This window comes from Lutra lutra, chromosome 16 (assembly GCF_902655055.1).
Source record: "Lutra lutra chromosome 16, mLutLut1.2, whole genome shotgun sequence".
Lineage (NCBI taxonomy): Eukaryota > Metazoa > Chordata > Mammalia > Carnivora > Mustelidae > Lutra > Lutra lutra.
In genome coordinates, this window is record NC_062293.1 from 49,425,570 (window position 1) to 49,450,001 (window position 24,432).

Consider the following 24,432-nt stretch of genomic DNA (forward strand, 5'->3'; position numbering starts at 1 on the left):
TAAGGGTTGATAGAGCCCAACCATGTGGTCCATAAACTGGTGGAATCCAGGTCACCTGGAGGTCACAGCGACAGGCCTCCCACATCGAAGGGGAAATTCTGGTCCCTTGGGACTGATGGGTGTGGGAATCCTTTGCCTGGGTGCTGAGGTGGGAAGAGAGGGGGAGGCCCAAAGGCCTCCCTCTGCTGGGCTAGTCTATCAGCTAAAGTACACACCCTCCTCCCCAAAGGAACAAAACCCAGATTATAAATAATTTCATCTTTTATTCTCTGTACAAAACTTCTTAACCTATGAAAATAAAGTTTGCAAAAGGCAAAGTAACACTTGAGCCTCAGAGGCCAGGAGGCTGGTGCGCCCTGATCTACACTATGTACATATCTCCCCAGAAGGGAGAGAGGCGCCTTGGAGTAGGACCCCCTTAGCTGGCTGGGAAAGCCAAGTAGGCCCCGCTCAGCTCAGTAAAATGTACCCCCTCTGCGAGACAGGAGAGGGAAAAGCCACTGGACTTTTGCAGAGCAAGGTCACAGCGGTCTGCCCGGCCCCTGCAATCCCCCGATTGGCCACCAGAGGTCAGCACCACGTTGGCCGTGGCCCATCGGGTTGGGCTGCAGTGGGGGGTGGGGGTGTGGGTGGTAGGGTCGCGCCCCCTCCGGCCTCCCAGGTCAAGAGGCAGCAAACGCCCCTGAGTACCTCCCATCCGCCCAGGAGACAGTGCAGTACATGGGTGGGCCGCGGACACCTGGGGTCTCCAGCGCTGCCTTTGGCCGTCGAGGCTCCGGCCCGGCATACAAGCCCCACTGGGGCCGCCGACAGAGATCTAGCTGGAGGTGACGGTGGTCCCGCCGCCCAGACGCATGAGCATTTGCTGGCAGTCGTGCAGCAGGCGGCGATCGCCGAGCTTCTCGAGCGTCCGCGCCGCCTCGGCCAGCATGCCCACACGCTGCCCCGGCGCCGACAGGAAGCCGGGAGGCAAGTAGCAGGAGGCCAGCAGCAGAGCCTCTGCGTGCTCGCGCCGCGTGGGTCTTGGTTCCAGCTCAGCCCCTGCGCCTACGCACAGGGCACAGGGAGTCGGCTCAGGGCCTGGCCCCACCCCTCCAGCCCCGCCCACCTCAGGGGCACCAGTGGAGCCTCAGATCCCCTTCCCAGGACCTGCCCCATACAGGGCACTCGGGCACAGTCGCCTATCCCACAGGTGGCAGTGGCCCCCAGTGGATTTCTCAGACTATTGCCCTCTGGCAACCACCATGAAGTTCCTCGGTCTCTGCCTCTTCATACAGGGGTGCTCAGCATCCATCAGGCCTTCCCAACCCGGAGGTGGGGGATGGGGGGGGATGTTGGCGGGGCCCAAACCAACCCCTACCAGGGCAGTGTCCACTCACCTTTGCCACAGGGTCCTGCCCTTCTCCGCAGACTGCGGTCCAGGAGCTGGTGTGTCCTTGTGGGGCTGGCCCCCGCCATCAGCCGGGCCGTGGCCTCGTGTAGGAACACCTGGGCAGGAGAGGGCCAGGAGAGTTGGGGTTCAGGCCGGGACCCCACTCCCCCTGCACCTGAGGGGAAAGGGCCCGGGGGCACTCACCCTCCGCATGGCGGGCCGGAAACTTTGTGCCAGACGCCTCAGGCCACTCAGGTCCCGTTGGAAGCCGCGCAGTTCGAGGGCGGAGGCCTGGGCCCCAGCACCCGGGCCCTGCGAGGCCTGGGTGGGAGCAGGCGGCTGCTGGCGCCGCCACAGGCTAGTTCGTGCCACCAGGAGCAAGTCACACAGGAGCAGCTGCATGGCCTGGGATGGGGATGGGGTGCAGTGCAGGGCTCACGGGGGGCTCCAGCTGTGGGAGGGGACGGGTGGGGGCCCGCGGTGCCAGGGGCCGGCTCCGGGCTGCACTGCCGAGGCACTGCACCCGCGTCACTCACGTGCAATGCAACAGCAATGCACCGCGGGGCCGCCCGCCTCTCCGGGCCCCCACGCCTGCCACCTGCCACAGGAGCGGCCTCCAAGGAGGGCTCTGCCAGACCCCTCACCCCACCCCTCCTGGGGGTGGGGAGGCTGGGGCCAGAGGGGGACAGCCACTCTCCCCTGAACTCAAGCCTCAGCGAGAAAAGCAAGGCAAGCTGCAGCCCCCAGGCCCAGCCGGTACCGCAGGGCTAACCCCACAGTCTTCTGCAGCGCAAGGGGGAATGGCCAGGGATGGAAAAGCGGTGACACCCCCACCCCCGCCCAGACCTGCCAGGCCCCTGGCACCACTCCTCACCTTGTCAATGGAGCTGCCAGCTGGGATGGTGGCCAGGCTGTCCTGCAGGTACCCACTGGCCTTCTCACAGATGGCCAGGCTAGCTGGGCCAGACTCTGCCTTCCCGCGGCCCAGCACGGCCCGGGCAGCCTTGAAGGAATGCAGAGCCGCCCTGGGCAGGGGTCTCCTATTGGGGCCAGGGCAGAGGACTGATGGTCAGACAGGGCCTAGGCCCTCAGTAAGCTCCCACTGCCCTGGTTCTGGCTTCACAAGACCCCAGCTGCGCAGAGTAAAGGCTGGGGGGCAGCACTGTGCTGGGGGGGGTGGGGGTTGGCAGGGAGAATCCGGCCTGGACTCACTCAGACTCCTGCAGGGCACGGGGCAGGTGCTCCACCACCGGGTACAGCCGCTCGGCCGCCTCCTCATCGCGTCGCAGCCAGTGGGTCACCACAGCTGTCAGGGAGGCCCACCACTTGGCCACGGGGTCTGTGCCTGCAGGGAGCAGGGGTGGGGGGGAGGCTCCCTGAAGCTGAGCCACACTGTGGCTGAGGCTGAGCCAGTGCGGAGCTGGGCCCGAGGCGGGGGTCCTGGGGGGTCTGGGGGCTCACCAGTGGCGGTGGCCATGCTGGAGCTGATGGAGAAGCTGCAGGCCGGAGCCCCAGCAGCATCAGAACAGCTGTTGAGCAGCTGGAGGTACCCCAGGGCATCGGAGAACTCCCTGTGGCAGGAGAGAGACCCAGCTGTCAGGACGGGGGCCAGGGGTCCTGGGAAGGCCCCAGCCCTCCCGCCTTCCCACCAGAGCACAGCCTGACCTCCCAGCTCTGTCTCTTCCTGGCAAGCCTCTGGGGAGGCAGACCCAGGGAGGAACTGAGATGTGCCTCAGGCCAACAGCAGTGGACAGCAGCCCGGCTCAGGCCCCCCATCCATGGCCCTGGACACAGCCACTCCCAGACTCTAGGCTCAGGGTCACTCACCTGTCTCCATCAGCTGATCCAGGGCTGGGACTGGGCTGAACGACACAATTCAGGGCTCTCTCCAGGAGATGCTCTCGGAATAGCTGAGTCACCTGGGCCAAGGGGTCCACTGTGGGGAGGAGTGGGTGAGTGGGCTGGGGGCAGGAAGGGCCCCACCCCTCCTCTCCACATTCACCTCTCCAACCACCGGCTCTTTCCTGGGCACGCGAGTGGGACAGATAAGTGCCCCGAGGTGCCCTTGGATAGGATAAACCTACCCCAGACAATATAATCTGCTTAATAACCCGCCTTTACCAGCTCTGTTCCTTCCATCTGATCTCCTTACTCAACACCAGTCTTGCCTGGGATCAGCTCCCAGATCAACTACCCACTCCCAAATTCCTGTCTCCCTCTTCGTTTCTGAAGAGCCCCAACAACACAGACCCAGCCTTCCCGCCCCCTGCAGCCTCCACAGCAACAATGGATGGGGTGGCGGGGGCGGAGTTGGGGCAAGGACATTCAGAGATGCAGGGACAAGGGACGGGGCAGAAATGAGGAAGGGGAATGGGCCACAAAGGACAACAAAGGGCAACAGGGGATGGGCATGGCGGGGAGAGAGCACCTGGGTTGCCGGCCAAGCTGTACAGGCTCTCCCTCGGGGCGCTGCACACGGCCCAGTCCCCGTCCACGAAGAAACGGTGGCCCACGGGGTGGCACAGCCACTGCATGGCAAGAGGCACCGAGCCGCTCTGTGCCAGGCAGGCCTGGCGGGCACTACTCAGGAAGAAGCGCTGTGGGGGGAGGGGAGCTGGGCTGTCACCCTGGACCCAGCCAGGGACTCGAACCCACCCCCAGGGCTGAGAGCCCAGTTGGGCCTGGAGTCCTCCCCACCCCACCCAGTAACCAACTGCCTCCTCCTATGAGCGCCTTGCCCAGGGAGCCCCCGGCCCGGTCCGCACCGGCCCCCCACCCACTCACTGTCAGAAAATGCAAGGCCCGCGGGAGACTGGTCTTGACCCTCAGCGCAGCAGCCACGTAGATCTCGGCCAGCGTGGCCACGGACACGGCGTCCCCTGCACATTCTGCCAGGTTCAGGGCGCTCAGGGCCAGGTTGGCAGCAGCGAGGTGCCCGCCTGTGTACTTCCCTGGAAGATGGGCAGGATGTGAGGCAGGGGTGCAGCGGCAGGAGCCCCTCTGGCCCGGTCCTTTGCCCAGCATACCCATGGTGTGTAGCTGGTGCAGCTTGTGGTAGACAAGCGCGGCGTCCCGGGCGCTGGCGCGGGCATCCGCCTGCAGGGCACAGTCCCTGTGCAGGCCCCCAGCGCGGCCGGCCAGCCAGCGGCCGACCCAGAGGCGCTGCAGCAGGTGGCGGATAAGGCTCCAGAGCAGGCTGCAGCCCAGGTCCAGGTGGGAGGTGGGTAGCGGGCGGCCCAGGGCCCGCAGGGCCAGCCACAACTGCTGGGCAGCTTGGGCAAAGTCCCCCTGGTGATGAGGGTTTTCCAGGTGAGAAAAGGGGGATCAGAGGATCTGAACACACGCTACCCCTCCTGCTCTGAAGATCCTTCCACCTCGGGCTCCCCACCATGACCCTGGTGTCCCCCATCAGCGTGAGTCTGAGGGGTTGATAGGAGCAGGAAGGACAGGGCGGGGAAGGGAAGAGAAGGGACACCCAGCACCTCCCCAGGGGCTGCCCAGGTCCTGGCCCTGCCCCAGCCCCTGAGCCCACCCCCGGGGATCTGGGCCCTTACCCGAGCCAGGTCCAGGTCAGCCTGCTTGCGATGCCTCCAGAAGTGCACGGCAGGGTCCGAGTGGGGCCGCGTGACTGGTTCTCCATAGACAAAGAGAAGCGCCAGGGAGACCAGCACCAGCAGCCCGTTGGTCAGCCAAACCAGTGGGGGCAGCAGCCATGGGGCCCAGCCAGGGCCATCTAGGGGCAGACAGAAGGGCCAGAGACACAGCACCCTGGAAATCCAGATCCCCAGCTACACTCCCTGAGTCCCCCATCCCCCCTCCCTGCCAAGGAGATCCGTGCTGGGGACCTGTCCTACCTCTGCTTTCAGCACCCAGCATGTTGCGGCCAGAACCGTGGTAGGTGCTGCTGACATCTGAGGGGCTAGGAAGACCCCGGCTTCCCAGCAGGGAGGCCAAGGGGTTGCAGGAAAGGCAGAGGAAGACGAGTGCACACAGGGCCAGCCGGGAGCGGTCCAGCATGCCCCGGCTGCTGGGGGACAGCAGTTGCTCGGGCTTCACCTGGTAGGGGTAGGCGGGTCAGCGAGGGCAGAGCAGGAGTGGCCCAGGGAGGCCGCTACAGGGAAGGAGGGATCAGCCCTCCACCGGACCTTACTGTGGGACCCACATGGCTATAGGCCTCAGTGTTTCTGTCAAACAGGAGGTGGGCTATGTGAGGGGCCTTTCCTGACCTAGGGCTTCCTGGGGCTCAGATATCAAGGGGAGAAGACTGTGGGGAACAGGGCTGGGCCCAACCTGGCTGTCCTCAAAGACTGGGCTGTCGGGCTCTGAGTCGCTGCCACTGCCGCCACTGCCACTACTCCTGCCTCCGAGGGACAAGGGGCTGCTCTGAGAGGGCGAGCCAGCGTCCGAGGGAGGCGGGCTCAGTGTGTCTACCACCTCGGGCTTCATGCCCTCCATGGGCACCTCTGTGTTTCCTCTGCTGCCACAGGCTGAGACCAGGTCCTTCAGAGACTCTGTAGGCCAGAAAGGAGCAGGGCTGGGGGTGAAGGCTAGATACCCCACTCCAAATCAGCTTAGGGCAGGGGAGAGGGGGAAATGGGAGTTGGCCAAGTTGGGGCCAAAGGATGGGCTGAGGCCCTTGTAGGGTTAGGGCTTAAGGGGCGGGAGTGGGAGTTGGGGGGGTGGGGTGCAGAGCCAGGGGGCAGGGTGAGGCCAGGACTCACTGCTTTTGTGGGCAGCAGAGCGGAGACTTAGGTTCTCCTGCTTGAGCTTCTGGTTGCTCTGTTGTAGAAAGCGGATGTAGTCGATGGCCTTGCGCAAGACGGCAGACTTATTCAGCTGCGTGGGGTAGGAGGCAGATGGCACAGGGGGGCCGGTCAGGCCTCGCAAGTGGGCACCTAAGCAAGCAGGGGCTACTTCACAACACCGCTGCCTCAGGACCGTTGCACTTGCTATTCCCTCTAAGTGGAATGTTCTTCCCCTAGTAGAACCCATCGCCCAGGACAGACATGAGGATTCCTATGTCAAGGGCACCCAACAGTGTCTGGCTGACGCCCTCCCCTCATTCAGGTCTTTACTGCCATCATGTCACCTTTGTGATGTGCTTGCGACGTGTAGCCTCATCGTCTCTCTCCCTGTGTGGATTTCCTCCTCAGCACTTCTCCCCATCTGGCAGCTCTAACGCTTACTTCTCTACTGTGTGTATCGTCCCCCTGTCCCCCACTAGAACATCCGTCTCTGGACAGTAGGATTTTTGTCTGCCTGTTCCCTTGATGTCCCCAGGGACCCGATGCACCCCTGGCATGCTGGGGACCTGCCATAAAGCTCAGCTGAATCACTGGCCCAAACAGGCTGAAGCCCAGGGCCCAGGCTCAGTCCCAAGCCTTTTGGTTCTTCCAGTCCCCTGCTTCCCCAGGGTCGCCCTGGAATGTGCCTCTGAACGCCACTGCCCACACCTTCGCCTCAGTGCCCACTACCAGGTCCTTGAGCTCGACGATTTTGTCGTTGATGGAGGAACGGTAGCGCTTCTCAATGGCGTTGTGGGCCGTGCGCTTCTCCCCACGGCTCTGGGCCGAGCCCGGCGCCTTGCCACCAGCCACCAGCCGGTTGATGGGCAGCTTCTCGGCATCCACTACCAGTGGCACTGTCGCCAGGATGGTTCCTCCGCTCACCAGGGTCTGAAGGGCCAGGGGCGGGTTACCAGCCAGGCATGCTCAGGCACGGAGCCCCGGCCTCCTGCCCCGCCCACGCCACCCACCTGCAAGGGCGCCGTCTGCACAGCTGTGCCAGGGGCCAGGGAGCTGATACCCGCCGCCTTCACGGTGGCTGCCATGTCTGTTTTCATGGTCGTCAGGAGCAGCGAGTCTGCCTTGATGAAGTGCGGCTGCAGCAGGACCTGGGACAGGGAACAGCCTCAGCCAAGAGCTGCTGAGTCGGGGACTGGGGGCTGCCCCCTCCCTGATGCCTGGCCAGACTGCCTCACCGGGACCTGCTGGATCTGCGAGGTCACCGTGGTTGTTCCAGGGGCTGCCGTGGGGTTGGCCGTGGCCGTCAACAGCTGCTGGGGGGCCGCGTTCTGGACCTGGGTGTGCAAGGAGACGGGCGGGACCCCTGGCAGGGAAGCCAGTGGCAGGCCAGGCAGCGGCTGCGGGGTGCTCCCTGGAGGGGTCCCTGCAGAGATAAAGGCTGGGGCTGCGGACACAGGCCGCCCTAACCCACTTTCAACCCACCCCTCGGGGCCCTATCACCCTATGACCCAGGATGAGTCATCGGCCCTCATGGCTTCAGTTTCCTGTGGGGACAACCCCTGCCTGTGGCTCTGATGCAGGTGTGCTAGCTTTCCAGCCACGCATTTGTCCCTGAAAGAGTGGCACTGAGGTGGCCACCACGGCAGAGTGGGAGGCAAGTCTTCACCCGACAATGACAAGAACCTACAAGTACTGCTAGTAACGGGCATCTGAGGCCCTGTTTCTAAAGCCTGCAAATTCCTCTACTGAGGCCATGGGAGACCCTGCTCTCTGTGCTCCTGTGGTCCCCTTCCCCCCAAACCACCCCCCTTACCTGAGGAGAAGCCTCCCGTGGGGCTGGGATAGCCCAAGACAGGGGCAGAGCTGAACTGTGGTGGGGCTGGGGCCGGGAAGCTCTGGGGCAGGAGGGACCCCGGCAGGGACTGCGGGGTCGGGGGCTGCAGGATAGTCAGCGGCACTGGCTCCTCCTTGATACCAGGCCCAGGGGAGAAGGCAGGCCCAGAGGGGTACATCTTCAGGGAGGTGGGTGCAGGCTGGGGAGGGGACAAGGGTGGAGGTGTCGCCTTGGGTCCTCCCAGGAAGCCTTCGAGTGGGGAGCTCATTGTGGCAGGAGATGGGGACAAGCTGCCCGGGGTGCTGGCATCAGGACTGGCAGGGCCTGTGCTCCCTGCCCCACCACCGGCATAGGGTGGGTCGAACAGGCCAGGGAAGTCGCTGTCTTGGTTGTTGATGAGCTGCAGCATGTCTGGAGGAAGGAGAAGAGGCTGTGTGAGTGACAGGAGGGCGGGAGCTGGCCCCTGTACCGGGCATCACACACTTCGTGCCTCTGGTCCACACAGCTGGACGTGTGGGGCAGCGATGTAGAAAGAGAAATCCATCCATACGAGCCCATGCTCCCAGACACACGGCCACGTCTTGGGCACCTGTGACATCGGGAGCAACGCCTGGTGCTTCTCCTGTATGCTGCAGCCCATACAAGAGCTGGACAAGGTCAGTGCCACACACTTATGCTGAGGCAGAACTGGGGTTTGGGCCCCAAATGGCTGACTTCGGAACTGCCAACCTCAACCCATTCCTCCGTGGAACAGACCGAGGCTTGGGGCTGACCCAGCTGCCAGCGACGTGTGTGCCAACCAGTGTGTCCCTGCAGGTTCTGGGCACAGGCCCAGACCATGCCTGCAGCCAAGCCAGGGACCGGACCATTCAGGGCTTCAGTTTCCCCTCCATGAAAGCAAATGCTGGCTGTCCTGACTCCTGCCTCCTCGTACAGACTGGGACACACTCCCTGCCACTGCTCCAGCCTCTCCCCCAGCTGGCGGGCAACTAGCTGCCCGACTGTTGGCCTGGGGCCCTCTAACCCGCTAGGGACAGCCACCCACTGGGTTAAAGTGCCCTGCAAGATCCCTAGCCTGAGCTCCCGGCCCTGCCCAACTGCCCACTTGATGTGCAACCTGGGGCAAAAGTCTCCTCACTGGACCTCAGTTTCCTCATCTGCACAACAAAAAAGGACGACGCCCTTCATGGCAGGGCTGCTGGGAGGCTTGGCAGGGCAGGAAGCTGGCCCACAGCAGACCTCACCTCACGATTGCCTGCCTCCTGCCAGGTGCAGAGGCAGGGCCATTCCTGCAGGAGGGGACAGCCCCCTGGCCTCCAACAGCCTCAGAGATGGGGTGCCAGGCTCGGTCCCCGGACCCTCCATGGGAAACACCTCGTGGGCGCTCCGGGACATAGCAGGTCCTGAAGGCTTGCAGTTCTTACACCGGCAGGGCCCCCCACCCCTGACCCGGGCCCTCCTGAGCACCTCTGACAGATGGGGAAACTGAGGCCCTGAAAGAAAAGCTGAGTGAATCCGGGACTGGGGTCCGGGATTTGGCTCTGGGGAGTGGGGACAACTGGGATCCTCCCCGCTTCTTCCTCTTCTCCCCTCCTAACCGCTGCCCCATGGGGGGCGGAGGTCGCGGGAACGCCACGCTCACCCCAAACGCGGGGGTGGGGGTAACTACTGCGGGTGGGGGTGGCCCAACAACTCCAGCGGGAGCCGCCCCCTACGGAACCCGCTCTTCCCGCTGGGACGCTGGCAGTTCCACGGCCACTGCACACACACGCCCCCCTCTGAGGAAACCGGGGATGGTGACCCCGCAGCGGAGGTGGAGGCTCTGTGATAAAGGGGTGGGGGGTTCCTCCAAAAATACCTTCGAACGTGCAATCCATGGCTCCGCGGCCCGCGCCCGCCGCCCCTTCGGGGCGTCCCGGCCGCTGCCCTGCCGGTCTCCGCACCGCGCCGACTTCACCTGTCAGGGCTCGGCGGCGCTATAAAGCCCGAGGAGCGCCCCGCCCCCAGCCCCGCCTCCGCCCCGGCGGCCCCGCCCCTCCCCGCCCCCCGGGGCCGCGGGCCGGGCATGGGGTGAGCGCGCGCGGCCAATGAGCGGCCGAGCCTCTGCCTCACTAGGGCCCCGCCCCTGCCCCCGCCCCACCCCCGACGGCGGCTCGGGCTCGGGTTTCACCCCGCGGCTCTGAATGGGGCCGGGGTTACTCGCGGGCGCGGGCCCTTAACCCACTCCGCGCCGACATCCGCCGGGGTTACTGGCGGTCACCGGCCCACCTACGCCGCCAGCTCCAACCACCTCCGTTAGCACCTCGAAGAAGTGCGACGGAGTGGGCGCCGGACCGGGACGACCTAGGCAAGGATGCCCCAACACTCTTCCCAAATCCCTGGCATTCCGTGCCGGTCCCCACCTCTAGGCCTCAGTTTACTTCTCTAGACAATGGGATAATCAAATCTCCCTAGCCTCAAATGGGAAAAAAGTAAAGGAGAAAACGGGTGAGGCGCTCAGTACCACGAAGCGCTGAATTAAGGCCAAGGGCTGCCTGGTGGTGGGTGCAGGGACCTCCCCTTCCTGGGGCAGCCCCAGCATGGGGCCACCCTCCACCACATGGACGCCTGATAACAGGTCACTGCTGAGAAACTGAGACTCAGAGAGAGGAAGGGAGACCCTTATCCCAAAGTACACATGCACTTAATACTTGAACCTGATTCCTCTGTCTTTCGACAGTTGTCCTTTTGCAGAGAGATCTGGGTCTGGGATAGGGGGAAGGGGGTCAGTAAAGTCTGCCCAGACTTCCAAGTCTCACAACCTGCCCCCAGCAATCACCGGGTCAAGTGTGACTCACTTGTTCACTGTAGGGACCTGGGAGACCAAGAGGCAAACCAATCCCTGGGACACAAGGTGAGGAAGCCAGCCAGGGGTGTCAGTCCCAGGGTGACAGGCTCTGGGGGTCGTTTGAGGAGGTACCTAGGACTGCCCCCCCCCTTCTGAGTAGGTCAAAGTTCAACCCACACACAGATGAACAAAGCATGGCCAACTGCCCAGGCTGTCAGCTTGAGCTTTCGTGGCCAAACAGACCATCAGCAAGTCCTGCCCCAGCCTTCAACCTGCCCCTCCTCTGGCTCCCAGTCTCCTGTGGCCCCGGCGGGGGGCTGAATCCTGGGCAGGCGGGCTTGGCCACTGAGCAGCGTGGGCCAGGAGGGACTCCAGCCCTCATCTCTCTCCCTCTCCACCAACCTAAACAAGGAAACGGAGCCTCATCTCCCTCACACGCATCCAGTTCCCAATCTTTCTAGAACTTTCCATGGCTTTGTAGGGGGCGCCAAGGATAAGGAAGTTTTCCTCTAGCACTTCCACCTCCTTCTCTCCTCAGCTGGTGGGTGCTCACACTCTCCCACATCCCCCAAACCACTAAACAAAGCATTGCTGTTGGAAAGGCTCTGACCTCACTCGGGTAACTGAAGACAGGTTAGACACCGAGGCCTGAATTCCAGGCCGGAGTTTCAAAAGCAGACCCTCATGGCTCTGTTCTTCCTTACCACGTTCCCCAGCTGTGGAGCCCAGAATACAGCAGGGCCGACAAGTACATACTTGCCTGAGACTTCTCAGGCCAGAGACAGAGGCAGCCCTGAGGGGTTAAGCCCCGCCCGCCCCCTTCCTGTCTCATCCTACTCTTCCTTTCACCACATTTTCTCGCCTTTGTTTTCCATTCCTCACATCTTTGGGCTCTGCCCCCCACTTCCATCCTGAGGAGGTGGCAGGGAGAAGGGTCAAGGTCCCCCTGAGGGTAGCAGGATTCAGGAAAGGATTCTGAGGCAAGGGTTAGCTTTTCCCTAATCCCCCATCTCACTCTCCCCCGGAGCTGAATCTGTCAGCCTATTCCCGCAGAAGCTGGGTGTCCGAGCTAACACTGGGGCTGGAAATTCGAGACCAAGCCCCACAGCCCACCTCGTCCCCCCCAGACAGCCCAGGGGCTGACCTTCCCTCGGAGTCTCATTTGCCGTGTAATGCCAGGCAGATCACTCCCCTTCTCTGAGCCTCCATCCCTCATCTCCCAGAGGTAACAGCGCTGGGGTTCTAGAAGGGCAAGCATTATTTACAAAAGCCAAATTATGGAAGCAGCCTAGGTTGTCCATCAATGATGAATGAATGAAGATGTTGTGTGTACACACATACACAATGAAATATTACTCAGCCATCAAAAAGAATGAAGTCTCGTCATTTGCAACAACATGGGTGGATCTAGAGAGCAGAATGTGAAGTGAAATAAGTCAAAGAAAGACAAGTGCCATATTTCACTCGTATATGGAATTTAAATAACCAAACCAAGGAAAAAGAGACAAACTGAGAAAACACTCTTAACTCTAGAGAACAAACTGACGGTGACCAGAGGGGAGTTGGGTGGGGGATGGGTGAAGCAGGTGACGGGGACTGAGGACACTTAGCACAATGAGCACTGAGTAATGTAGAGAAATGCTGAATCACTATATCATACACCCGAAACTCATGTAACACGACATATTAACTACAAAAATGAAAATAAAAAAATAATAAAAGAGCAAGTATATGGGGGCGTCTGGGTGGCTCCGTCGGTTAAAAGTCCAACTCTTGATTTCGGCTCCAGCCATGACCTCAGGGTCGTGAGATTGAGCCCCGTGTCAGGCTCTGAACTGGATGTGGAGCCAGCTTAAGATTCTCTCTCTCCTTCTGCCCTCTGCTCCTGCCCCCGCCCCTCCTACCGCTTGCGCAAGCTCTCTCTCTCTCTCTCCAAAAAAAAGCAAGTGCATGAAGTACCCAGCATTCAGCAAGATCTCAATAAAGGTTAGTCCCTTTGCAGCAACCGGAATGGTCTAGAACTGTTAAGGCAGGGAGTGAGTTGCCCAATACTTGAAATGTTCAAGTCGGAACTCCATACACATTTAATGGCGATTGCTTTATGGAGAGTAAATTGGGCTGGGACAGGGGTGAAGCAAGAGAGGTGCCCACTCTCAGACCTGGGAGCCAGGACAGCGGGCCCCAAAAGACTGGCCACGTCCCCCAGTTCATGGGCCACTGTCCAGCGAGCTGAGCGCTGGGCCTCCAGCATAGAGAGAGACTCAGAAGGCCTGTACAGCTCCTGCATGCCCTCCTGGAATACAGGGAAGAGGGGGTGTAGACCGTTGGCCTCAGGTGGCCCACCTCACACCCCCTCAAACCCCACCTGCTCCCCAGGCCTGGATTCCTCCTTTATCCTCTCCTTTCCAGTCCTGCCCTGATTCTATCAGAGCCCAACAGGAAACCTGAGCAGCAACCCCGCCCCCCCGCCTGGCTCTACCTCCAAACCTCCTTTGGAAGGCAGATGTGGGGCAACCTTTTATCCTCTGGTCTGTTTATTCTGTGAGGCCATGATGGGAATCTTGGGAGGACCCAACGCCACAAACTGGCAGGAGCCCAGCTCTGATCATCACAGGAGCCTCTAGCCCATCCAGCCTGGATGAGGCTTTGAACCACAAACAAGCTCTGCTTGCATGCTTCCCAGGACAGGGAGCTCACCACCTTACTCACCTGGCCTGGTCCATGATGCCCGATCTTTTCTCTGACAATATCTACTGCCTTTTTCCCCCGCTTTTTTAAGATTTATTTATTTATTTGAGAGAGAGAGAAAGAGAGAAAGCGTGAGGGGGAGGGGTAGAGGGAGACAGCGTCCTAAGCAGACCCTGCGCAGAGCACAGAGCTGGACGCAGGGCTCTGTCTCACGACCCTGAGATCATGACCTGAGCTGAAATCAAAAGTCAGCTGTTTAGCCAACTGGGCCACCAGGGCGCCCCTCTACTGTCTTAAGTGTCCTCTGTGTGTCAGGCCTCTGCCAGGCACTGGGGTACAGGGACATAGCACAAAGACCTTCCCTCGTGGAGCTTATGTTCCAGGGACCAACGGTCCACACATACATGGAGGAAGGTAGGGGCAGATGGTGATGGACACCATGGAGAAACTGAGGCAGTCTGAAAAGAATGTGAGGGGCCACTATAGATAGGAGCCTCTCTGAGGAGGCAACATCTGAGCAGGGGCCCTGAATGACAGGAGTGGGCAGGAGGGAGGAAGAATGTCCGGGGCAGAAGGGACAGCAAGCGCAAGGTCCTCAGGTAGAAGTGAGCTTGGTGTGAGGAAGACGAGACAGCAAAGGAGGCCAGTGCAACTGGACAGAAGAAGCAAAGAGGGGATAGAGGTCAGGGAGGCAGCCAAGGAGCTGGGAATCCAACACAAGCTTATCTGTCACAAGGATGCCAACACTCCAGGAAATGGCAGGAAAGTTTGCAACCCGCCCGGTGCAATGCAAATCGCAAAGGGTCACACAAGTGTGAAGAAGATGAAGGGTACACAGCAGCACCGGCACAGGAGAGGAAATGGGACGGGGCTTATGGGACCCCTGGAGCGTTCCACCTCCAGCCGCTTCATGAAGGGCACATGGCAGGGGTGGGGCGCTCAGCTGGCATCCCAGGGAGCCTGCTGCTCCTCCCAGTGCCTCCACCATCCTCCCAAGGACTCAGGTCAGCAGGGTTGCATGTCCTCAGCTAGTCATGTATGCAACAGGGACAGACTGCTCTTTGTGCACTCAGGCCTGCCTGGGGGTGCGAGCGTGTGCTGGCTTTTCCCGGAATGGGATGGGCCCATGGCGGGAGCCCCAGGGGTACCTAGGCACGGGCCCTCTGGCTGGGCAAGGGCTCTAAGGCTCAGAGAGAGGCCGTGTGAGTCCGAGGGCCCACCACTGCCAGCAGAGAATCTGGGACTATCCAAGCCGGATCCACCAACCCCAGAGCCACATTCATCAGCTCCAGCCTGCCAGAGACGGGAGGGAGCCCCAGCTCAGCCTGGCTGTGCCCCAACCTGCTGGCAGCACTTCTCTCTGGTCAGGAGGCATGTGCGGAGGGCAGGATCGGAGAGGCGGCAGCACGAAGCGCAGTAAGCCTCCGCTCGGGCACTGCCCTTCCCAGAGACCTTCCTGACCACTGTTAGCGGCCAGGCTTTGGCGGGGAGTCCCTCAAGAAAGGGCCGGGGCCTGAACCAGCAAGTGACCCCAGCATCACTCAGCACAAGGTTGAGTCTAGAGGGGATGAGAGCCAGCCAGCCACCACCCCACTGCTGGTTCTGCAGCCACGGGCTCTCACCCAAGCCGTTCCTTCTGCCAGGGCTGTCCTTCCCACTACCCTCTGTCCACCCACCAAACTCCTGTTCCTCTTTCAAAACCTGTTCTGGTGTTACCTTCTCAGATTCTCCCATCTGTGTCACCCCACACACTAGGTCCCATTTCCCCAGACCAAACGACTCTGGACATGACCTGTAAGAAGGCCATTAAAAAGATGCTGGTCAGCCCCAACTCAGACATCTTGTCCTAGGTGTGGGCTCGGGGCACAGACTTCTCATTCTGGCGGCTGAAAACCGACCCAGAGGCTGGAGACAGTGGCAATCCGGGAGTAGTGCCCTACTGCTAAGCAACCGTTCCCAGTCTAAATAGCAGTGCTGCACATTTCTTTATACAAATTTTATCTATTTCCCCCTTTGGGGTTGTTTCCTCCCGCAAGCCTGTTTGAAATCTGAAGTGGAGGCATGGGTTCAAAGGGAACACGCTGTTTTAGAGTTGCTGGGCTGCTCTCTGGAAAAGAGAAACCCTTTACAACCTCCCCTGCAACATGTCCCCATTTCCTCATTGCGTCACCAGCACTGGGTTTTGTAATTTTTATTTACTTTTGGTTGCTTTGCTTAGCCCCGGAAAGGCTGTGTGACTGGAACCCCAAAGGTGTTTTAATTTGTATTTCAAGGCTGCCTGCTTTGAGATGTTTTGTGCAGTGAACTATCAAGGATGACCAGAGGCTCAGAAACACCTGCTTGCTCTGGCCCTCTGCCAGCTCGATTCTTTGGCCTGGGAAGCAATCCCTGCTGAGTCTGGCCTTCCCGCTGCTTCTCAGTGGTCTCTAGCTCCTTCAAACCCATCCGTTACCACCAGGCCTGAGCCACACAGGCTGGGCAGCCTAGGGGGTTATGGTGAGTCAGGTGTTTCAAGGCCTCTGGTCCTCATCTGTGCATTGGGTGAGGAGGTGACAAAGGCATTTCGAAGTTTCCTTCCAGCTCTACTCTCTCTATCTTTATTTATTTTTTAAAAGATTTATTTTTAAAAAGATTTTATTTATTTATTTGATAGAGGGAGGGAGCCAGTGAGAGAGGAAACACAAGCAGGGACAGAGCGAGAGGGAGAAGCAGACTCCCTGCTGAGCAAGGAGCCCAATGTGGGACTCAACCCCAGGACCCTGGGATCAGGACCCAAGCCGAAGGCAGATGCGTAACCGACTGAGCCACGCAGGCCTCCCGCACTCTCTCTATCTGTGATGGTAGCTAAGGACAGGGTGCTTGCTCCCGACTAACCTTGACCAGCCCCACCCTGTCTCCCAAGCAAAAACCCAGAATCAAATGGTGGCTGCTGAGAACCTGAAACCATAGCCTATAGAAGCTTCGAACACAGGATCCTTGGATAATCTGGCAACATTTGTTAAGCTAAACCCATTAGGTGCCAGGTAAGTGCTCTAAATGATGAAAACTGGCTGAGAGCCTACTACGTGCTGCTTAAGCCCTTGACCTAAATGAGCTCATCTGATGCCCACAACTCCAAGAAGATGGTTCTATTATTATTCCCAGTACACTGATGAGAACTCAACGCTCAGAGAAGTCAAGCCCCCTGTTCAAGGTCACACAACAGGGTTGAATCCGAAGACCCCCTGAGCTCCAACAGGAACCCCAGAGTCCTAGGAGGGGTAGCCCTGGCATGTGACTGGGAGGGAAAGGCTTGCTGGGTCATATGAGGGCAGGGGGTGAGTTTGGGCAGGGTTCCAGGTCAGGGTGGGCTCTCCAAGGTCACCAACTCTGCCAGGTGGGATGGACCTCCCCTCCCTGCTCCCCGCTCCACCAAGTCCCAAACCCAGCAAGGGACCCACATGCCTGGATCCAGCCTCAAACACCCTCCTTCCCAAGAGCCCCAAATCCATTTCTAAGGCTCTCCCCGCTCCTGTCCGTGGAGCCGCAGGGGACATAGGTCTCACACGTATGCCATCCTAGTCGGGTCTGGGGATCAAAGGGCACATGCACATGCACATGTGGTGGGCAGAAGACAATGGCACAGACACCTCTCTGGCACGCACGGCCAGTCCCACCTGAACTGCCCCTGCTGGCATGCGAAGTCCAGATCCCAGGCCTCTGCCTGGCGGTGACCCCTGCCTGGGGCTGACCAGGTCACCAAGGATGTTTGTGTCCAGCGAGGTGATCATCGGGCACGAGGTAACTCCCAGACACCTCAACCCACTCCCAGCATGTTTTTCTCCACTCCCCAAAGAGACAGGTCCCACATACCCTGCAGATCTGGAAGGCAGGGCCAACACAAGGGAACATCATTGCCCTGGGGGCACTGGGGAGCCATGGCTGTTTGGGAACTGAGGGCTTATATGCCTAGAGCTGGGAGTTGAGCGGTAAGCAGTCCTGAGCTGTGTTTTGTTTTTGTTTTTGTTTTTGAGAGAGTGGCAGTGCGCATGGGGTCCATGGGCAGAGGCAGAGGGAAAGGGAGAGATACAATCTTAAGCAGGCTCCACGCTGGGCCCCAGTGTGGGGCTCAATCTCACGACCCTGAGATCATGTCCTGAGCTGGAACCAAGAGTCAGACGCTTAACCAACTGAGCCACCCAGGCACCCCTCAGGATGTTTTCTAAGAAGGGCCCAAGCTTGGTGGGACTGAGCAAAAGAACTGGGCATGAGATACCATGGGGAGAGGCGTGGGGGTTGGGGACTGGCCTAGACCCAGAAATAGCCCTAGGAGCAGGCTCTCCTGTGTTGTCCAGGCACCTTGGGAGGGATGGCAGGACGGGGGAGGACTGAGGTCTAGGAAGGCTACCCTGGCCTGGAGGACCCCCAGTATATGACAAAGAACAAAGGTGGAGGCATCCAGGCAGAGGACAGACAAATAGCAACACCAAGGCTTCAGACAAACCAGAGCCCCCAAGACGACTCCTTGGTTGGGCCCAGCACCCCCGTGGTAGCCAGGAAGGCCCCCAGCCAGAACCCCATCTCTGCGTGCCTCTTCTGCACCTAAAAGCATGTGCAAGATCCAATCAATGAATCAGCAGAGAGGCAAGTGCTTAATAACCCCCAACATGGCACAGGACTGCCCTCCTGTCCCCGCCGCCCGCCCGCAGCCACCAGGGACCCCAAAGCACAGAGCAACCCAGGAGACCCCAGGGGATGATGCAACCAGAGGTCACGGTGGCCGTAGCCAGGTTAACGCCTTCACCCACACAGCTAAGGGCTCCTGCTGGCAGCTCCACCCCAAAACCCGTTCACATGACAGAGGGCTTGGCAAAGGCAGGAGGCAGCAGGGCTGGGTGGGGCTAAGGCCCTTGGCTGGCTCCCGGGTGACAGTCCTCAGCCTCATGACTCCAAGGCCGCGCTCTGGGCTGGGAGGGGGAGGCGGCCACTTGGCCTCTGACCCCTTCGTGACTTACTATCAGGCCCCCAGCAGAGCCCCACATGGAGCAGTCTCCTGGGTTCCTTGATCACTTTTTTTTTTTTTTTAAGACTTATTTGAGAGAGAGAGAGCGGGAGTGCAGGTGAGCAGTTTCAGGGAGAGGCAGAGGGCAAGGGAGAGACGCAGACTCCCTGCAGAGCAGCCACCAGACTCCATCTCACGACCCTGAGATCACAACCGACCCTGAGATCACAACCGGAGCCGAAATCAAGAGTCAGTATGCTGAGGGGCACCCACATGGCTCAGTGGGTTAAGCAACTGCCTTCAGCTCAGGTCATAATCCTGGAGGCCCAGGATCAGGTCCCACATTGGGCTCCCTGCTGAGCAGGGAGTCTGCGTCTCCCTCTGACCCTGCCTCCTCTCGTCCTCGCTCTCTCTCATTCTCTCTCTTTCAAATACATAAATAAAATCTTAAAAAAAAAAAAAGAGTCAGTGCTCAACTGACTGAGCCACTCAGGTACCCCAGGTTCCCCATTTTACTGCTTTCTGCCCCCACCCCGACTCTTAGAGGAGTCCACAGCCCGAGTTCGAATCCTGGCCCTGGAATGTTCTAGCTGTGTGACCTCAGGCAAGTCACTTAACCTCTCTGTGCACCTCAAGGCACTCATCTGTAAGATGAAGATCTTAAGTCTACCCACTTAGGGTTGTCAGGAGGGCTCACTGGTCAGCCAGGAGCCTGGGATACATACAGTCAGTGCTCCATTGGTGGTCCCTGTTTGTGTTGTGGTCCTCTACCCCAGCTGTCTGGGGAAGCTTCCCATGTATAACCCAGGCATAGCACTGGCCTGATCTGATCCCCCCAAAACTCCCCACTGCCTCCAGGATCCAGTCCATCTACCCTTCCAGGAGCTCAAGCCCTGTCTGGCCCACCTCTCAATCCTCTTTCCTCTCAGGGGACCTGGAGACCTTCCGGCCCTGCCTTCCCACCCCCAAGTCACTCTCTCTAGATCTTGAATCTGCCTCGCTCCAAGGGCAGGTAAGAGCCTCAAAAGGAGGCCTGGCGTCTGAGCATCAATTCCCCTCCCAGAGCCTCCGCCTATGGATCTAAAGGAGGACCCGTGTACACACAGATTGGGCTGGGGTCCACTGCAGTACAGTTTATGAGAACAAAACAGCGTGGATGTCCACCAGTGGGGGGCTTGGTGGATAAACGAGGGACCTTGGTTGTGGTCTGGCTGTTGACACGGAACCAAGCAGGTTATAATCTGCTGTGAGCCAATGGACCCTGTTCTAATTTTTAAAAGTATAGATCAGCGGCTTCCTAGGGCCGGGTGTGGACCAGGGAGCAGCTGTAAGTTGGCAGAAAGGATCTTACTGTGACAATGAAAATGTTCTAGAACTAACTGGTGATGGTCAACAGCTTGGTCAATGTAACAACTTCTTGTACACTGAAAATGGGTAAATCTGGGGCGCCTGGGTGGCTCAGTGGGTTAAAGCTTCTGCCTTCAGCTCAGGTCATGATCCCAAGGTCCTGGGATTGAGGCTCTCTGCTCAGCAGGGAGCCTGCTTCCCTTCCTCTCTCTCTGCCTGCCTCTCTGCCTACTTGTGATTTCTGTCAAATAAATTAATTAATTAATTTTAAAAAATAAAATAAAAATAAAATGGGTAAATCTTAGGGCAGGTAAAATATACCTCAATGGTAGTATTTTTTTTTAAAGATTTTATTTATTTATTTGACAGAGATCACAAGTAGGCAGAGAGGCAGGCAGAGAGAGAGAGAGGGAAGCAGGCTCCCCACTGAGCAGGGAACCCGATGTGGGGCTCGATCCCAGGACCCTGGGATCATGACCTGAGCCGAAAGCAGAGGCTTTAACCCACTGAGCCACCCAGGCGCCCCTCAATGGTAGTATTTTTAAGAACCAGATCACGAGTATCCAGCTGTTCCAAAACACACACACACACACACACACACACACACACTCACACACCCCAGAAAACAATCCCCACATAATTAACAGTCTATCTCTGCATGACCGGCTTAAGGAAGATTTTATTTTCTTCTTTTTGCTCACCTGCACTTTCTAATTTTTCTACAATGCAAAGAGATTCATTGTGCAATTAGGGGGAAAACGGAAAGTGTGGATAAAAACCAAGAAATTTCCTGCTGCGGTGGGCAAACTCTAGGTCCACCCCAGCATGAGGCCCCAGTCGACCCCCTTCTCTCCCAGATTAGAGCAGGTGCATAATTGCCCCCATACCCCAAGGGCTGCAGGGCCTGGTCTTTGGGCCTCAGGACACATGTTTCTATAAATGAGTCAGTGAGAAAGGTCTATGCCAGACCCATGGCCGAGATACACCTGCCCTGATTCCACTGTCTCAACTCCCCCAGGAAGGGAACCATTCACATCCTGAGTAGGAAACTGAGGCTTAGAGGTTTAGAGAGCTTGGGCAGGACAGCAAAGTATGTGAGTAGTGTCCAGATTCAAGTCCTGACCCCAAAGCCCTGGTCCTCACCACCTGGTCATGGTGCCTTTCAGTCTGCACTACTGGTCCTGGGCCTTGTGGAACTCTTGAGTGGAGTCAGGCTCACATATCCTCAGGGTCTGGGGTTTGGGGCTCATCACTCCAGAGCACAGTGATGGGGAAGGCTGCTTTGGAAAATCCCCACAATCCTATCAAGGCTGCAGTAGGAGCGAGTGACTTAGATGTGTCTGTTTTGCCAACCCCAGGTGGCCACAGGTTCCATGGACACGTCTGTCCATGCGGTGGGAGGTTTGAGTCCTGTCCTCTTGGCCTCAGGTCCCCCCATCGACCAAGAGCCACTTAGCCAGCGTTGCCAAAACTACAGAGCAACCACGGAGGGCCGTCTGCTGGGGTCTGTGGTTGGCCCCGTCTACACAATGCGGCAACAGCCTCCCAGCTGGTACCTGCTGCAGGGTCCCCAAACCCCTCCTTTGTCTAGCAAATAAGAGGCTTTCAAAGATGTGAGTGAACCCGTGCCGGCTCCGCCCAGCCCCTCAGCGGCTGGGAAAACATCCTTCCCCGTAGGTCCCGGGTCTGACCCTCAAGTCTCAGCTCTAAAGTAACCTCTGAGAGCTCTCACCCCACCCTCGCTCTACCCCAACGCGCAACTAAATAATCCGTCTGCGGGTTTTCTTGAGGATTTCCGTGCTCCCAAGAAAACGAGAAGCCCAGGTCGGTGTGTGAACCCCCAGTGCCGAGGATTCGGCTTGGTATGGAGTAGTTGCTCAATAAATGTTTGCCCAAGCGATGCCCATCTAGGACTAGGAGACCGGACGGGGGCGTGAGGGAAAGGGACAGGGAGGAGGGACAAGAGGAAGCGCCGCGCGCATGCGCAGGAGCTCGGCGCCGAGCTGAACTCTCGGGCCGGAGGGAATGACCGTGAGTAACCCCGCGCTGACGTCAGGGCTGGGTCAGGGGCGGGGCCTCGGCGACGCCCAGGTCTCCAGGCTTGCGGCGACCGCCACTGGGTTGAGAACTCACTGGCTGCGCCGCGCGGGGCCCCGGACTCCCAGAGGCGCACGTGCCCGGCCCGGAGCCTCCAAGGGACCCGGCGAGGCGCGGCCCGAGACGCCAGGGCGGGCGCAGGGAGGCTCGGCGCGGTCTGGACACCGGGGTCCGCAGCGCACTGCCCAGAGGCGCCGGGAAGCCCCCGCGCACGCAGCACGGAGCCGGTGCCCGCGCCCCGAGCGGGCCCGGGAGACAAAGGCCGGTCGCCGCCGGTCGCCGCCGGCGCGCCACACTCGCACGGAGTCCAGCCGGCCCTTGACGTACCTTCGATGTCGGTCAGCAGGGCCGCGTCCAGCTCGCACGGCTCGGCCAGCGCCTGCTCCAAGGCCGCTTCGCTGAAGGGCGGCTCGTCCATGGCGCAGTCGCCTCCTCCCGGCGGCCCGCCCGGCCCGCCGCCGCGTACGGACTTTCGCAGGGAGCGCCGCGTCCGCTGGCCCCGGCCCGCTGCCGCCGCTGCGCGCGTTCGCGTCCCGTCCTGACCCCGGTGGCGGCCCGGCGCCCGCGAAAAGTTCCTCGGAAACTGGGTTCCCCCACGGTGGCTCTGCAGGGAGGGCGGGGCGGGGGCGGGGCCCTACCGGGAGGCCCCGCCCTCCAGGATAGCCGGGGCCCCACCCCACCTGGGGAGAGCCGGCACCCGGCTTCAGGGTCTGCCTCACCAACCTACCCACTACGGGCCCCTCCATCAGTGTGCTCTCCATTCATTCATTTTATCCAGCCTCTGGCACAGCAGCGTCTGGCCCACTGCTGCGGCAGCGCTCGGGCAGGCCATGAGCCTCCCGGGGCCTCAGTTTCTCCAACACCAAGCAAGGGGGCTGGGTGGAAGCTCCAGGACAGGGCCTGTCCCAGAGGTCTCTGGACTTGGGGCAGGAGCGGGATGGGGTCTGGACAAACCTCACTTCCTAGACTTGGCTCTTTAGAACGGGACAGATCTGTCCAAGTGATAGCTCTAATGACCTGCTGTGTGCTGTCAGGCCAATTCTGTCCTCAATTTCACCAGCTACCAGTAGAGCTTGGCGAGGATTCTCCATAGGCCTCCATAGGCCATAGGTTGGGATGTTTGTGATTATACTGGGGGGGGGGGGGGGGGGGGGCGCGCTGGGCCTGTGAGATCAGCCTGCTTCCCACCCCCGCCCCCCAGTTTCCTTAGATCAGATTGGTCTCCCGATAAGGGGTAGCCCAAAGGGAGCCTGGAAGAGACGTGAATTTCCCTTCCTGATTTAATCTGGTTTCCTCCCAGATCCAGCTATGGTGGCAGTAGAGGGACCTGGGAGCCAGTGGACTCAGTCCACCCCCAGAAGTAGGCTGGCCTCAGTACCCAGGAAGACAGGAAGACCCAGAGTTCTAACTACCCAAGCACACGGCTACTCAGAAACAGCGACAGGGTTGGGCCCCAGGTCTCTTCTGACTTCAAACTTGGTGCTTAGCCCCCTACCCCACCCCGGGGAGCAGCCAGGATGGCGGACACAGGGGAGAGGTGGGCTGTGCTTTAGCCTTGAGCCAGGTTGCCGTGGACCATGACAGGCTGGGTCTGGGTCAGAGGAGGCAGCTTAGCTGGGAAAATGGCTAGACACTGAACCCTGGGCCCTGTAGGTGGCAGACAGAGCTAGGTTGGGGGGGGGGGGTCCCTCCTAGGTGGGATAAACTAGATAAACACAGAGATAAACTAGAACATTTGAGTATCTGAAACTGGAAAGGCAGTGAGCTTCCTGTCCCTGGAATTATGCAAGCAGACAAAAGCACCCTTGGGGGAAGGCAGCCAAGAAGACCCGTCAGAGGTCTAGACCCCCCCCCAGTCTCTCCTAGCCCCTGGCCTCAGTGAGTCACGCCATCCCAAACACTGTCTTGCTCAGACTCCAGATATAGCCTGTCTGGCCCCTCCTTCTGAGGGAGTAAAATTAGTGGTGCACTCTCAAAGGGGGTGCCTTGGCCAGGAGAGGACTTGGGAGGCCCAATTCCCAAGGGCTCAGCCTGTAGGAGCAGCTCTCTTTGTTCCCCTCCCGGAAGTGGCTGCTGTGGAAAATTACCCGGAACAGGAGCGGCCAGGAGCCATGCGGGTCTCCAAACCACATCTCCCCGCAAAGTGGCCCTGCTCTGGGAATCCACCCAGGGATCCAGATGAACTTCTCCTGGGAGCACAGATGTATCTGGCTTCTCCTCAGCCATCTTTCATCCCGTCCGGCTACCGCAGACCCTACCACCCAAGGAGGAGCCAAGTACCCAGGAGGCCTTGGGAGTCTGGTGACTTCCCTGAAAATCCTAACAGCCCTTCCCAGGGAGGGGAGTGGGGAGAGGAGCAGGTGCTGAGTAGGGCCTTTAAAGACCACTTTTTCTAGAGTTAGGCAGCTGGTCTGGTTTTTCACCTGCTGGTTGTGTGACCCGGAACCTCTCACTTCCTTTTTCTGAGTCTACTGGATTGGAAAATGAGAAAAACCCTTCCTGCAGTCACTCTGCAGAGGCAGGTAAGGCGTGTTGGAGCCA

General features: G+C 59.7%; 1 protein-coding gene across 4 annotated transcripts; it reads right to left on the reverse strand.

The window, feature by feature from the left end:
• Nucleotides 1-243: 243 nt before the first annotated feature.
• On the reverse strand, nt 244-22,493 carry SREBF1 (sterol regulatory element binding transcription factor 1). Of its 4 annotated transcripts, XM_047707865.1 has the most exons (20): nt 22,219-22,493; nt 9,810-9,908; nt 7,931-8,362; nt 7,353-7,540; nt 7,128-7,265; nt 6,826-7,047; nt 6,094-6,208; nt 5,663-5,883; nt 5,227-5,428; nt 4,927-5,105; nt 4,399-4,660; nt 4,157-4,323; nt 3,801-3,969; nt 3,200-3,308; nt 2,834-2,943; nt 2,585-2,717; nt 2,247-2,412; nt 1,577-1,777; nt 1,380-1,488; nt 244-1,047 (listed from the first exon to the last, which is right to left on the reverse strand). In XM_047707865.1, exons 1-20 carry the CDS (start codon nt 22,307-22,309, stop codon nt 818-820), a joined length of 3,543 nt encoding a protein of 1,180 aa, XP_047563821.1. In that variant the 5' UTR covers nt 22,310-22,493; the 3' UTR covers nt 244-817. The 4 variants fall into 4 exon arrangements, with proteins under 4 accessions (XP_047563821.1, XP_047563817.1, XP_047563819.1 ...); XM_047707861.1 differs by lacking the exon at nt 9,810-9,908 and having other exon boundaries at nt 22,219-22,492; XM_047707863.1 differs by lacking the exon at nt 22,219-22,493 and having other exon boundaries at nt 9,810-9,941.
• Between the last annotated feature and the right edge of the window lie 1,939 nt (nt 22,494-24,432).